The 16,119-nt window shown below is 40.5% G+C and overlaps 2 protein-coding genes across 2 annotated transcripts in view; one reads left to right on the forward strand and one right to left on the reverse strand.

Moving 5' to 3' along the window:
* The window catches only part of LOC148775501 (ninein-like protein), a 271,660-nt gene that overhangs the window by 129,768 nt on the left and 125,773 nt on the right, over positions 1-16,119 (reverse strand). The gene's annotated exons all lie outside the window — the stretch shown is intronic.
* LOC129557777 (ankyrin repeat domain-containing protein 26-like) overlaps positions 1-16,119 on the forward strand; it is a 50,785-nt gene that overhangs the window by 27,718 nt on the left and 6,948 nt on the right. The window contains 5 exon segments of the mRNA XM_088844338.1: positions 861-1,036; positions 2,454-2,624; positions 4,586-4,619; positions 7,662-8,615; positions 10,250-10,402. Coding sequence (XP_088700464.1) covers positions 861-1,036; positions 2,454-2,624; positions 4,586-4,619; positions 7,662-8,615; positions 10,250-10,402 — 1,488 coding nt within the window.

Below are 16,119 nucleotides of genomic sequence, written 5' to 3' on the forward strand. Positions count from 1 at the left end.
GACGGACCTTGGTTGGCAAAGTAATCACTTCATGGGAAATAGATGGAAAAACAGTGGAAACAGTGTCAGACTTTATTTTTTTGGGCTCCAAAATCACTGCAGATGCTGATTGCAGCCATGAAATTAAAAGACGCTTGCTCCTTGGAAGGAAAGTTATGACCAACCTTGATAGTATATTAAAAAGCAGAGACATTACTTTGCCAACCAAGAGGGGCAAAGATAGATAGTTATTTCTATACCCTCTAGCTATAAAATTTGATGGTTATTGAATGTGGAGTTGGGAAGCATTACTTATATTCCAGAATTCCACACTAAGACCTCCTCAGTTTCATTCTGCTCCTTGTGTTTTGGTAAGCTTTGGTTCGTATATCTCAGTGAACACCATCAGGTTATTGCTATCACCTGGATCCCAGTGAAAAAAGAATTGGAAAAGGCAGTGGGGAAAGAATAGCTTTAGTGCAGAAAGAAGAAAGATTGCTTTCTGTCTCTGAGACACTAAGGTGTCACATCCTCTACATCTGACTGTTTCATGGAAAATCCAGGTGATAAAGACTGAAGAGGGCAGATGTTGTGTGTGTTTGTGTCTCTATCTCTGCCAGTCAGATGGGGAAGACTGGATGTGAATAATTGTATCTTATTAAGAGGGCCTTTCTTGAAATTTTGGGAATTTTGTTTCTTTCCCTCCAACAGAAGCACGTTTTACAAAAATTTCAGTGACTTGTAAGTGATAAAATTAGTGTAAGCACAAAAATATCTTTATCACTTAACATCAGGGCAAATGCTGAGTCAAATAATAAATTGAAAACAGTCGTTAGAATTAAGTCATAGCAATTGTTCTTAGTGTCAAACTTTCATTAAAGGTTGAAGAAGAAAAGAAGCACAGAAGTAGTGAAGTGGAAGTAGCAGACAAAGTGTGCCATGCTGCTGCTGAGAGTCGATGGATTCAGCAGAGAAAGAGTGGAGGAAACCACAAGCAGGAGTTTCCTACCATGCAGAATGAAGGTTCTGATAGGGAAACCTCTATCAATATGCAACAGTAGGTCGTTTGTTATTTTCCTGTAAAATTATTTCTAACTTGAGCTAATGCTTGTGATTGACGAATTTTATATTTTACTAGAGAGATGGTTATTTTGAATCCTCTCATCTTTTAGCCTTAATACTAGTTATTTGTTAACATACCACCATGTTACAGTAATAGAGTATTCTGGATTTGACTGCATACTTGCCTTAACCAGTGTGTTGTATGTTTAAATTTATTTCGTGTTACTAATGAACATCCTTTCATTTCAGTTTGGGGACTTCTTTCAGCGTTTCTTATGAGGCGGGACTAGTGGTGATGAGCTCCCTCAGGTTCGGTTTGTCGGAAAATTTTAATTTCTCCTTCATCTGAAAGACAGCTTTTCTGGATAGAGCACTCTTGGTTGGCAGTTTTCTCCTAGCAGTTTGAGTGTGTCCATGGATGGAGGCCAAACTGTTGTTGGTGGCAGGAGAACTGACGAGGCACCTGCCTTTCATCCTTGATGCTGACATCACCCATGTGGGTGGTTGACAAGTAAACTGCCCCCCACCCCGCTAAATTTCATTTCTTCTTTCATGGTGGATGTGCCACATGTCATTCTAAAAACCATCTAAATTGTTACTTTTCTCTTTGAGGTTTTTTTTTTTTTCCTAATTTATTTGGCTGCGCTGGGTCTTTGCAGCTGCGGTGCTTGGGCTTCTCATTGTGGTGGCTTCTCTTGATGCTGAGCATGGGCTCTAGGGTGCTGGCTTCAGTGGTTGTGGAGGACAGGATTCATTGTTCCATGGCATGTGCTATGTTCCCTGACCAGGGATCGAACCTGTGCCCCCTGCACTAGCAGGCAGATTCCTCAGCACTGGAATACCAGGGAAATTCAAAAATTAAACATTACTGTATTTAAAAGCAAAACAAAAAATATACTGTAAATCTAATTATGGCTCCTGCCTCTACGAATGATTGTGTTTAGCCAGTGGACTCCAGGTTTTCAGGGTAGCCCTTGAGGTTCTTCAAAATGTCTTTCCAGATGCATCTCTACTTTCTTTCATGTGTTTTGTACTTTTCCTTCCAGGTTCCTAGGAAACAACCTAGATGTTGTGTGCCTGACCTGTGTGCTCACATTCTAATCTCCCAGTGGAATGATTTCTCGCTTTTCTCTTCCTTTTGGCCTCCTCTCTTCACTTCTTCTGTGAATCCTTCCTTGTTCCACTTATGACTTTCATATGTCAACGCTTACATATCATATTGTATCATAATTGTATATCTGTGTTTGGAGGAAGAATTTGTTTTCTTGCATATGGTTGGTACTTTGTAACTGTTTTGTGAATTAATTAATGACTTCAGATGGGTAAGAGTTGGAATTTTACAAGAATTTTTTTTTTATTCTTTATTAGTTCAATTATTTGAAAACATTGGCTTTTTTGTGGATTTTTTAAAGTAGCAATCCTGGCGTGCCCAGGAAGGAAACAGAGAAAAAGAATATTGGCAACTGGACACAGGAAGAATGTGTGATTGCACCAATATTTGGAAAGACCGATTCACTGCCTGGTGGTCTGCTGCATGTGAATGATGACAGCATTTCAAGGAAAGTGGATCAAGATGATGGCAGGTAACACGGACAAATTCTTTATTTCTAGGGGAAGAAATATTAGCACTGAATACTTCCTCTGGAAATAGAGCAGCATAATATAGTATACAGGCCAAGAGAAGAGAATTCTCAACTCTACTGGAAGAACACTGCAGAAAGGTTACAGAGAGGACCCGTGCCTTTGGCCGGAAGTCGTTTCAGTAAATAGTCCACTTGGAAGCTGGACTGTAGTGAATACACGGAAACAGCTCCGTAGGGAATATTTACTGGGGCAGGCAATGAATAACTGGATGACGATTGAAGAGGAATGTGGAGTTCAAAGGAGTTTCTTGTTTTATATTAAGAGGGGAGCTGGTAGAGTGTGTATGCTGTTGGAAATGAGTCAGCGGAGGAAGTGTTTATTGAGTTTAATCTTGTTTGCATTTCTAATATTAGAAAGCCTATTGATTGTATGACATTATCTTTAAACTATGACAATAAATTAACTGTACATTATTATTATTGTACATGCTTTATTATGTACATATGTACTACTGTACCTATGTAGTTTTGGGGAAGGGCTAGTTCATTGGCTCTGAAGCATAATATTCTTATGTAAATGAATATGTAGATAATTACTTAAGTTCATTCTATCATACATAGATTTTTTAAAATTATATAATCATGAATTTACAAATACTTAGGTTATACTGAATAGGATTTAATCATTCCTTGATGATTCTAGTTGATATTATCATCGAGGGTACATCTGATTTTGTAAGGTACTGTGAAACATCACATCATGTTAACTTCATTCAAAAGGGGAGGATTTTGTTTATTTTCAGTAGAAACAATTAACAATCTTGTACAGTTTATTACTTCGGATGATAAAGATCTAAATGAGAAAAACCATGCTTCCTGTACTGAAAGTGTCGTTAACACATACTTTGTGCTCCACAAGTGTATGTCGGAAGCGTAAAGAAACAGCAGAATGCTTGAATGAATGTGTATTGATGAATTTCTTTACAAAAAGCAAATCTTTACTGAAAGTCGATTTCCAATATTGCCTACATGTAGAGTCTTTTTGTTTTGTTAGAAATATGTTTTTAGATTCAGAATTATCATTTGTAGTTATAGCTAGACATGAGATAATAATATAGATTCATTTGGTTTCATATTACTTAAAAAGACTTGACCCGAAGGGAGGATAGGGGGAGGGGGGAGGGGGGTTCAAGAAGGAGAACACATGTACACCCGGGGCGGGTTCATATCAATGTATGGCAAAACCAATATAATATTGTAAAGTAATTAGCCTCCAAAAAAAAAAAAAAGTTCAAGCTCAAGCCAATTAAATAAATAAATAAAAAGAATTTTCAGTATCACTTTCTGAGCATATTTTGGAACAGCAGCATTCAGGCCAGATTTCCTGGGTTTGAATTCTGGGGTTTTGGTGAACTGCTGTGTGGTCTTGGGCAAGTGCCTCAGCCTTTCTTTGCTCCATTTCTTCCTAGCTAAAAGATCTAATGTATTACCTATCTCCCAGAATGACCGTGAGGCTTAAAATGCCTTTAAGGCATGTCAAATGCTTGTAATAATGCATAGCCATTGCAAAATAAGCCCTCAAAAAGCTAATAACATAGTGATAAAAAATGGGTTTCTTTCTTATAAGGACTATGGAATACTTCCGAATTAGGTTTTATTGCCATAAAAGTCAGTTCTTATTAAAAATGACAACTGCAAAAAACCCCTGGTATACTGCTTCTATCACAAAACGCGAGTAATGTTAGGATTTTCCTTTTCCTTTGATCTAAATTTAATGTTCTATTAATATTACAGATATATTTTCTTTGTCCTTTAATGCTACTCTTTTTTATTGTTTTATCCTTTTATAGAAATTACTTATGAATGCAAGGATGTTATATGAAAAAGAAACGTTCAGTTATTGCTTATGTTTTTGAGTTATTAAATTTTAGCCTGAAAAGAATCATTTCTTTTTTTTTTAGGCCTGTAAGGAAAACAGCATATGAAAAGAAGAAGGTATAGTAAAATGAAAAAAATTAACTTTTAACGTATATTAGTCTCTAAAAAATACTTTGTAAAAGGAATAGTGGCAGAAGAGAAAATCTTCCTTTGTTGAAGAGACATTTACTTTGAAAACATAATTTAGAAACTCTGTTGATGAAGTTATCCTTTTGATAAAAACCTGTTCTTTTAAGAAGCCTCTGCTTTTGCTTTGAGAAAGGGATTTATCACCTTTGTACACTGAGTGTATTTTATACATATTTTAAGGACATTGTGAAACAGTATTGTTCATGTGTAGGTCAAAGAACAAAGTGATCACCTGAATTCCCTTGATGATTTAACTCAGTCATCTGAAACTGCTTCCGAGGATGGCGACATGCTTTCCTCTAAAAATTCCCCGTTGCCATCTGGCAGGTGGCTGAGGGTCGTGGACCCCTCCCTCTGTGCCTGTCAGCCCTCCAGTCCACCTGCCCCGTGAACAGCTCAGAGCTGGCTCCAGCTGCTTTCTCAGCTGAGTTCTCTCTCACAGTAGAGTCCTCCAGGCCGGGTGTGGTTAACTGGCATCCTCGAGAGGTGCAGGAATGCTCCCCGTGGTTTTTATTCCAGCAGTTGGTAGAAGCCAGACACTCTTGAAGTTGATTGTCCTTCATTCTGCAGAGTTCTCGAGTGGCATCTCAGAGCAGAGGAGTTCACTCCCCCAACCGATGTCCCTCTCAAACACGGCCTGGGTCCCATCCCCGAGTTCCTAGCCGCAGATCTGCCACAACGAAAAGCTCTCGGGAAGAACTGGGAAAGTAGTATTTGTAATTCAAATCCATTTGTCTACAGCAGTCAGGTAGGGACACACCATGGCCTCACTCAAGGAGAGTGAGAGCTTTAATATTTTCCATAGAAATTGATCTCAAAATTTTTGCGACTGTCTCACAGAGCCGGGGCCCTGATTGTGGTTTAGGCCAGGCAGACCTTATGAGCTCCACCGATGACTGCCATACCCGACCAAGTCCCTCTGCTCTGGAGTGAGCGTGTCGGTCACACCACGCATGTCATCATCTTCAGTGTTTAAATCAGAGTCTGTTCTTGACTCCACTGTCACTTTTGTAACCAGTACCCTATCAACCGCCTTTTCATATCATTTACAGTTTGTCAATTCGTAAAAACTGTGACATCTGTTGTAAAAATTGTTTTGTACACTTTAAAAAGTAGTTTCTTTAGAATAAACTTGTAAAAGTCCCCCTCCCACCAAGGGGAAAAAAAGTAAAATCTCTCGCTACTAACGGTAGCTATTCTGGTATTTGGTAGTGATTTACCATCCTTGGTGGATGATTAGGTTAGTTTATCACTTCCACAGAAGGTAAGGCGGGAACTGTAGGCAGTTCAGAGACCATGCTTTGGAAGTCATTCTTGCGCCTGTGAGAAAATGACCCTCTGCTCTGTGGAGTGTCCTGTGTCAGACAAGGAACTTTTGAGAACAGTGATAGATACGCCATCATAGATCTTCAGTGATAATTATTGTGTTTCTCATTGTGTTTCCCCCATCTTACTATTTTAAGCAGTAGGAAGAGGTAATGAAAGTTACTGCAGCAGCAAATAATCTCATAATTCTCTATGAAGAGCTCTTTAGACTTTTCCTTATTTTCCATGAGTGTCTGCACCAAGAATGAAATAGGAGGCTTGTTTGTACTGATATGTTTGTTCTAGAGAAGTGCCTGTGGTTTGATGTAAGAGGACTAGTCGAGGCAGAGACCTGGTGAAAAGCCTGCAGTGTACTTACATGATTTTAACTTCTTCCTTCCCAGAATCATTATAGCTAATGTGTTAACTGATGTTTGTGGAAGTGCTTAGTGCAGCTGTCAATAGTTATAAGCCTTGCAATTGCCTATTAAAATGTTAGAGAGGTAGCGTATTCTCAGGAAAACAATTTTTGTATGAAATTTCATCTATTTAAGTATATACAGAGCTAAGGCTCTTGTGAAGTAGCTGTATAGGAGGTATCAGATGCAGTGTTTTTAAAGGGAGCGAGTGGTGGTGTAATGGAATTATCGTTGATTTACAATATTGTGTTAGTTTCAGGTGTGCAGTGCAGTGATTCAGAGATATATGTGTATGTGTGTGTATATTATATAAATGGGGCTTTCCTGCTGGCTCAGACAGTAAAGAATCCACCTGCAATGCAGGAGACCTGGGTTTGATCCTGGGGTCGTTAAGATCCCTTGGAGGAGGAAATGGCAACCCACTCCAGTATTCTTGCCTGGAGAATCCAGCGGAGCCTGGCAGGCTACAGTCCATGTGGTCGCAAAGAGTTGGACATGGCTGACTAACACAGACACACACACACACATACATTCCTTTTTAGACTCTTCTTGTAGAATGTTAAATGTAATTCCTTATGTTGTACAGTAGATCCTTACTGGTTATTTTATACACACTTGTCTATATAAAATGGTGTATGTTAAACCCAACCTCCTGATTAATCCCTTCCCCTACCCCCTTTCCCGTCCAGTGAATCAGCTTGTTTCCTATGTCTGTGGGTCTGTTTTTGTTTTGTGAATAAGTTCATTTTCTATTCCACATGGAAGCGGTATGACTTGTCTTGGTCTGACTGACTTCACTTAGTGTGATCAGCTCTAGGTCCATCATTGTTGCTGCAAATAGCATTATTACATTCTTTTTCATGGCTTCATAGTTTTCCATTATATAAATAGACCACATCAGATGCAATTTTTCAGTGTAGTCAGATCTATAAATCTTTTATTTTAAGCTTTCTGAGTTTGTTGTAATTCAGAGAAAAGCCTTTCCAGTTCTGAGCTGCTTGAAAAGTCCCTTGGGCTTTTTTTTCCTTTCATGGATTCATTGTCTTCAAATAAATTTTTGGACCTTTGGGAATTTCTGCTTGTATAAGGTCTGAGGTTGGTATCGAACCTTATTTTTTCCATTTGGAGATCCACTTGGTGCAGTCTTTTCACTGGATAAACATACAGGTTAGTCTTTCATTTCAGAGGAAATGATGAACTGTCATTTTATTGAGTACTAACTGAAACTCTCCTTTGTCTCACTTAGATTTCTGATAGTGGTAGAAAAGCAAAAGTTCTGTTGCGCAAAAACCACAGGCAGGATGAAATTGCCATGCCAAGACTAGAAAGAGACACAGTGAAAAACCAGAACCAGGATAAAGAAAAGAAATCTTTTGAGGACATTGAAACTGTAAAAGGAGAGAATGATTATCCTCAAAAGGCAATAAAATTGAACAAGGAAGCGCTGACAATTACCACATTCCAGCATACCGGCCAGTTTAACGTTCCGATAGCTGAAAATACAGTGCTAAACTGTGAGCTGGAGAAGGCAAAACAAAGCACACAAAGCCTGGAAACAGAAGTGGAATCCTACCATTCTAGACTGGCTGCTGCCATGCACGATCATCATCCAGGTCAGACGTCACAAAGAGACCTGGAACTTGCCTCCCAGAAGGCAAAAGACAAGAGGTTATGCTTGCAGGACCAAACGAAGTTCGATATGGCTAAGCTGAAAAGTAACAATGAGATGCTTTCCCAGCAACTTTCTAAAGTGAAAAATAAATTCAATAAGCTAAAAATCAAGCTGCATCAGACGAGAGATGATCTCCGAGAAAAGACTTTGATGTTAGAACGTGTCCAGACAGACTTATGCCCAGCAGAGTGTCAAAAGCAGGATATAGAACACATGTATCAGAGCGAACAAGGCAAAGTGAATGAATACCTTGGAAAGCAGGAATCCTTAGAAGAGAGATTATCTCAACTCCAGTGTGAAAACATGTTGCTCCGACAGCAGCTGGATGTTGCACGAAACAGAGCCGACAGTAAAGAGAAGACGGTCATTAGCATCCTAGACCAGTTTCAGCAGATCGTGAGAAAGCTTCAGGCTGAAAGTGAGAAACGAGATCTAATGCTGGAGGAAAGAAACAAGGAATTAGTTAACGAACGTGATCATTTGAAAGAGAGACTATGTCAGTGTGAAAATGAGAGAGCAGAAAGAGAAGTAAGTATCCAGAAGGAGAAATAATTCTCCGACTTCCTGAAAGAAAATTCAAAGTGATTCTTAATTCTGGCTAAATGTTGAATCTAGCTGAATATAAAAAATACACAGGTTGTGAATCTATGGTCCCTGAAACAGAAGTAAAAGCACACCTGTATCCAGCAAATAAGATTAGACCTGAGAGATGCTTCACTTTGAGTAGAGACATCGTGTCGCTTATGAAATGTTAAGAGATGAAGTTCTAAATTTTTAGTATAGACAGGTGTTAGTAAGTTACTCTTTTACTATTCAGACAATCATTTTAATCTCCATGTAACCACATGTCAGTATCACGATGAAGCAGATAAAAGAAACACTCAAACCTAAAGGGAATATTGTGAAATTAAGCTTCAGTTACACGGATTACCTTGACAGTCAAGTCCAGGTTTCCCAGAGGCTATTACTTATATATTGTACTTTGGCTTCAGTAGCTTGTCATACCTTTTTGTCATATTTGTTGGTATAAGTTTAGCTTTATTCATGTCAATTTGAAGTGACTTGGAAAATATTTCAGGCTTGACTCATTTATTCTTATGGCCTCTCAACTCTTTAAAGAGTTGTCATTAAATTGAGAATTCATTGACAAGTCATTTAAATATACTTGTCATTAAATCATAATTTGGGACTCAAGTGGTGAGCTTTAACCAAGCTCTTCTTGATTTAATCTCCCCACTGCTATTTCTGCTATTTACTTAGAACATGTTTACAAACAATTTGCTCATAATTCTCATTTTAAGGGTCAATTACTGTCATTCGAATACCAGTTTGCCCAATAAAAATGGAGGCTGGCAGGATTCGTGAGCAGCAGGGATGGAGTGAGTCAGGAGAGGGTTCTAGGGGCTGCGGTCCAGGGGCAGGTGGACGCCAGGTTATCGAGGCTCCTTGAAGGCATGGGAGCAACCTCATTTTTAAAATTTCATTATTCTTTTATATTGGAACATAGTTGATTTACAATTTTGCGTTAGTTTCAGATGTACAGCAAGTTGATTCAGTTATAGGCATACATATATCCATTCATTTTCAGATCCTTTCCCATGTAGATGCCTGCAGAATATTATGGTTAGCCAAGGGGAAAGGTGGGGAGGAGGGATAAATTAGGAGTTGGGGATTAACATAGACACACACGACTAGACATAAAATAGATAAGCAGCAAGGGAATGGCCTCATTTCTCTGCTGAGGAAGGAATCTATTGGAAAGATCTGAGCACTGGATTGGATATGTGAGGATCTCCGATGTTAATCGAAGCCTCTAATAAAGAAAGAGGAAAAGTGTTTCCACAGTGTGGAATTTTCCACCACTTGTCCCACCTACACACCTGTTTCGTCCTGGAGGTGAGGTGGTGACGCTCTGCAGATTTTTCGGGGTGGGGGAGCAGGGTGTGGACAGTGGGGCTGCCTCCTTCGTCTGAGGAACTTAATATCAGGAAGGCCGGTGGGGAGCCCTCCTGGGTCTGTAACCACATTCAGGGAGGCAGAAAAGAAGGTGAGTTGCTGTCCATGGTGATAGTTTCCAAAGTACCTATGTTGGAGACATCTGTTACTAACATAACGTCATAGTAAAGTGGATTTGATAAACTCATGACAAAGCGTCTTCTTAGGCAGTGGTGAGACACCGTCAACAAGAACTGTATGACAGCGTCAAAAAGCAGTCTGCGCTGGAGGCGTCCCTGGATGTCATGTCACGTCATCCTGCCAAGTTAGAAGCTGAGGCACGGGATTTAAAGAGCAAGTTCCCTCAGCCCCCAAGTCAGGTATGTGTGCAAGTGAATGTGTCGACAGTTAATACGTAGGATAAAGTGTTTTAGGATGCTCATTTTCATGGGCAACTTTCTTTTTTATTTTCATTACTAGTAATTTACTATAATTTTATTATTCTTTAAGTGCACTCGTTTCTTAAACTGTGACTTTCATTCTGCCATTTGCATTATATATATATATTTTTTTCGTATATTATATACCCTTGGGAAAGTGGAGAATTGTGCATCATTCTTCACACAAGTTGAGAGACTTTTTTTCTATTGAACAATATTTTATTTTGTGATCTCGGTATTACCATGATGAGGCAAGCCAGATAAAATCAGAAGATAATGTTTAATGGAATGTTCCAGAAAATTATCATTTCTCATCTTCACTTTTGTGAATGGCTGTGGAGTTCTGTATATATTTCAGTTCAGTTCAGTTCAGTTGCTCAGTCGTGTCCGACTCTTTGCGACCCCATGAATTTATTTTGTGCATTTCAGAATAACTTGTGCAGAGAGTGTATTATACAAACCAGTTGAAGTTAGGCACTGCCTTCTTTTCTTTTCATTTTAGATACATCATTAAAGCATGGAGGTACTCAGATAGAGTATAGTAGGTACATCAAAAATAGAGAATTAAGAACATTATCTAGATAGTGCCTTTGGATTTTTAAAAAAGCTATTGAGATATAATTGACGTATCATATAATTCACCCATTCCAAGTGCGTAGTTCAGTATCTCTTAATCTAGAGTGGTGTCACCTGTAACCACAGTCAATTTTAGAGCATTTCCATCACCCCCAAGAGGAACCCTGCATCCCTTAGCCACCACCTATGGCCCCCTCATCTCCCTCAGTCCCAGCAACCCCCAGTCTAATATCTGTCTGTGTCGACAGCCTGTTCTGGGTATTTCACATGAATGGAATCACACAGTGTGTGCTCCTTTGTGGTTCACTTTTCCCATTTGATGTCATGTTTCCGTGGTTCATCCATGTTATAGCACGTATCATTTCTTCCGTTTCTGTTGATTGTCAAACAAGAAACAGTATGTGGCTAAGCCATTTGTCCATTCATAAGTTGTTGGAGATTTGGATTGTTTCCCTCTTGCGGCTACGAACAATGCTGCTGTGAGCATTGACTTACACGTTTCCGGATGGACATGCTTTTATTTCCCTGTGGTGGGATTTTGTCCTCAGAGTTCCCTGGCTGCTTTCTCCTTTTCTGGCCTTTGCTCAGACTGTCCTGCCGTCTTCACAGTTTCTGTTCCTCTTGGGTAGTTCTCCATTTATTCAGACCTGGTGCCCAGTCTCTCCTCCTCCAGAGCTTTCCTGACTGTCCAGCTCTCATCGAGCCTTTTCTCTTCAGCCCTGTCGTCTAGTCTGTGAAGAACAGTTTAGCCCTTCATTTTAAATTGTTGTCATTTTCTCATGAGGGAGAATCTTGTTTAAGGATACATTAGTCTAACAGGGAATATTTCTTAATATGCACAGCACTTGTCTTGCATACATGGAAAATCATTTAGCTTAACAATGGTTAGGATATAACTAAAGTACTTCATCCGTACCAATAATTTCTTCTTGGAGATGCTGGTTTAGTAAAACTTTTATTAAAGTGTATTTTAAGTAATTAAATGTAAAATTGAAAGTGCTTAGTCTCATAGAGGAGAATTGTTCAATTAAATGCTCATTTCCCCCCCCCGCCCCGATTCTGGTAGTAAAATGTAAATTTGCCTTCCTTCATTATGCAGCCAGAAGTGGGATTTACGGCTATCTTGCCTTTCAGGCCCCAGTGGATTTCTAATCTTCCCAGCCTCAGGTTCTGGGGATGGCTTCTCTGATATGCATATCTAGTAACCTTCATCTTCTCATCCGAGTACTTGCTAGGCATTAACAGTTGCTGGGAATGAATTGATTCAGAACTTTCATTTAGCAGTCGGGTAATATTTCCATGGCAGTGACTTCACCTTTCCTCTGACGGTCGTGTAATGTTCTGTACCACTCTGTCCATGAGGTGCTATTTGCATATTAACCGATGGTCATTGTCCACTGCGTAGTACAGAGAGGAAGTAAGCTACAAATTATTGTAAGTGGAGAAAAGTACAAAAGTACTAGTTGGTTAGTGGAGTCAGTGAACGTTTTTGCAGTACTGGACACGTGTGTTTTGGGCCTCATGCTCCCCATTACTGCCCCTTGCAATGGTATGGAGAGTGAGTTCCCTGTGACTTGTGTAGATGACCACTTCTGCTGGCATGCCATCTACCTGAAATACCAAATTGTTTTGCAGGCAAAATAGAGTGACCGTAATAAAGCCAATTACAAACAGATATGACCTCTGTCTTTAGGTGAGTCATGTTTCCTAAGCCAGGTTCCTCTTTATCGAACTTCTAAGAAAATCCCATGGCCTCTTCTCCTTTTGTATGTCTTGGTCTCTCGGTTGGACTTCCCTGGTGTCTCAGACAGCAAAGAATCTACCTGCAATGGAGGAGACCCAGGTTTGATCCCTGGGTTGGGAAGATCCCCTGGAGAAAGTGAAAGTGAAAGTGGCTCAGTCGTGTCTGACTCTTTGAGACCCCCATGGACCATACAGTCCATGGAATTTTCCAGGGCAGAATACTGGAGTGAGTAGCCTTTCCCTTCTCTAGGGGATCTTCGCAACCCAGGGATCGAACCCAGGTCTCCTGCATTGTGGGCATATTCTTGACCAGCTGAGCCACAAGGGAAGCCCAAGAATACTGGAGTGGGTGGCCTATCCCTTCTCCAGTGGATCTTCCTGACCCAGGGATCAAACCAGAAATCTCTTGTACCGCAGGCAGATACTTTACCAAGTAAAGATATCTATCAGGGAAGCCCTATCCCCTGGAGAAGGAAATGACAACCCACTCCAGTGTTGTTTGCCAGAACATCCGATGGACAGAAGAGCCTGGTGGGCTTCAGACGATGCGGTCACAGAGTCAGACATGACTGGGCAACTCACACTGGGTCTCTGTTAGGTCAAACAAACAAGCAGGGTTTTTGCTGCCAAGGTTCTCTTTAAAGCTTCTAGTGTCCTATGAATTTGATTGGGGTTCATGCCATTGGAAATGTTACCCTCAAAAATCTTTTTTGAAGGAAGCACTGCACCTTGGGCTTTCTGTGAAACTTTGCAGGATGACACCTTTAACGTTCTTTTGCTCTTAAGAACCTTAAAGGAATCTGAGGCACCACCTTAAGTCTTTCCAGGGTCTTACACTTACAGTCTGCAGGTTTTACCTTTAGACCATGTTTTCCTGGCAGCACCCTAGATTTGATCTTAGCCCAGAAACCATTTCTGTCCTTTGGCATCATGTGACAATTGGGCATGTGGAGATCCTGTAAAGGGGATACAGATATTGAACCCAGTGAGTCTTGGTTCCTTTATATTTAATAGCACTTTTTAATTTTTCTGATAGTTTATCCCTCTCATTGATTTACTTTCAGCTGCTTCATAGCAAGAGTCTCTGCCCCCCCATGTTTCAGTGTCATTTTCTTCTCTTGCCTAGACGTCGTCACTGGCAGCCTCTTCAAGGACCGTCAGGCTTCTGTGTACAGTGTCATCAAGCCCATTGGGTTTTCATTTCTTTCTCTGCAGCCATTCAGGTGCCACCTACCTCCAGGTTCAAAGGCATTCTGACATGTTTCAGCTCTTTTTTAATGGCAGTACCTCATTTGGGGGCACCACCGACTCGATGGACATGAGTTTGAGCAAGCTCTGGGAGTTGATGGTGGACAGGGCAGCCTGGCGTGCTGCAGTCCATGGGGTCACAAAGAGTCAGACATGACTGAGTGACTGAACTGAACCCCATTTTTAATATCAGTAGCTATACCAGTTATTTATTGTTAACAAATTGCGTTAGAAACCACCTCAAAGCCTAGTGACTCAAAACAGCATTTCCTTTGTTCACAAGTCTGTGTTGGGGCAAGGCTCAGTGAGTGGGCCCAGCTTATTTCTTCTCCAGTCGCATCAGCCGGGATGTCGTGAAGGTGGGAAGCAGAGTCATTTCAAGACTTGTTCATGCACACGTCTGGCAGTTGGAGCTGGCTTTTGGAGGGGACATTAGGTGGGGGCGGTCAGTGGGGACACTGACATGTGCTCAGTATGTGGGCTGTGCTTCTGCACAGCAAAAGAGTTGGCTTCCCCACAGAGCAAAATTCAGAAGCTATTTAGCTTTAAAACTCACACAGCACTTTCCCCAGACACTGTCCAGGAGGAATCGGTTACTAGGACTAGCACATACTTGAGGAGAGGGAATTTCATGAAAAAAGTGTCAAAGAATTTGTAGACATGTTTGAAAACCACCAGCTCCACTCACGTCGACTTAAAAAGTAATCATTCTGTCTAAAGGAAAGTTCTTTCCAACTCACTGTCACTGATCGTTCAGGAAATACTTTTTGTTTCCTTTCTTTGGTATGTTCTCTTATTCTGTGGAAAGTAACAAAGGGTTACAAGAATGAGGTATTTTTTTGTTGTTGTTGTTCAGAAAAATGTGTGGATCACCTCACTAAACTCTTAGGAGATGGGATTTCTTTAACCTTGTGAATCATTTCTGTTTGGAATGCAATTCCCATCAGCAGAAACTGTTTGTAGTTCAGAAAAAGGCTTATTGGATTAAAATCCATATTTACAAGATTTAGTAATTAGAGTCTTACTTTCACAATCTTCTTTTGGGAAGCATTTATTAACTCAGCCCTAGATAACTCAATACAAGATACCTCAAACTTCTTTAAAAACCATGGGACAAAATGGGGGGAAGGAGTAAGAGACATTCTGCTAGGAGGTGACTTGCAGTCATTCTACGGAGGAAAGATAGAAAAGCATTACTGTGGAACAATGAAGGCGTGTGCAATCGAGTGCAGATGTCGTGAGACTAAGGTGGTAGTGAAGAGTGTATTGTGTGACCCTTGGTGGTTTGAACTTCTTTCTTGATCCTCTGGGTTATTCCAGGTCCTGCATTCTACAATACAGACACCATCGTATGTATCAGATCCTTGGTTTGAGTTAGGCTGTGCTCAGTCCACTTCCCTCAGAACCAAATGGTATTGTTTTTTGTTGTTGCTGTTCTTTCTTTCTTTCTTTTTAATTTTAATTGGAGACTAATTACTTTACAATATTGTATTGGTTTTGCCATACGTTGACATGAATCTGCCCCGGGTGTACACGTGTTCCCCGTCTTGAACCCCCCTCCCACCTCCCTCCCCATCTCATCCCTCTGGGTCATCCCAGTGCAACAGCCCCAAGCATCCTGTATCATGCATCGTACCTGGACTGGCGATTCGTTTCACATATGATAATATACATGTTTCAGTGCCATTCTCCCAAATCATGCCACCCTCGCCCTCTCCCACAGGGTCCAAAAGACTTCAGTACACCTGTGTCTCTTTTGCTGTCTCGCATACAGGGTTATCGTTACCATGTTTCTAAATTCCATATATATGCGTTAGTATACTGTATTGGTGTTTTTCCTTCTGGCTTACTTCACTCTGTATAATAGGCTCCAGTTCCATCCACCTCATTAGAACTGATTCAAATGTATTCTTTTTAATTGCTGCGTCATACTCCATTTTGGATATGTACCATAGCTTTCTTATCCGTTCATCTGCTGATGGACATCTAGGTTGCTTCCGTGTCCTGGCTATTATAAACAGTGATGCGATGAACGTTGGGGTACATGTGTCTCTTTCACTTCTGTTTCCTCGGTGTGCATGCCCAGCAGT

The sequence above is a fragment of the Moschus berezovskii genome, chromosome 15 (genome assembly GCF_049115385.1).
Source record: "Moschus berezovskii isolate FMDL1 chromosome 15, NW_MosBer_1.0, whole genome shotgun sequence".
In the NCBI taxonomy this organism is placed as follows: Eukaryota; Metazoa; Chordata; class Mammalia; order Artiodactyla; family Moschidae; genus Moschus; species Moschus berezovskii.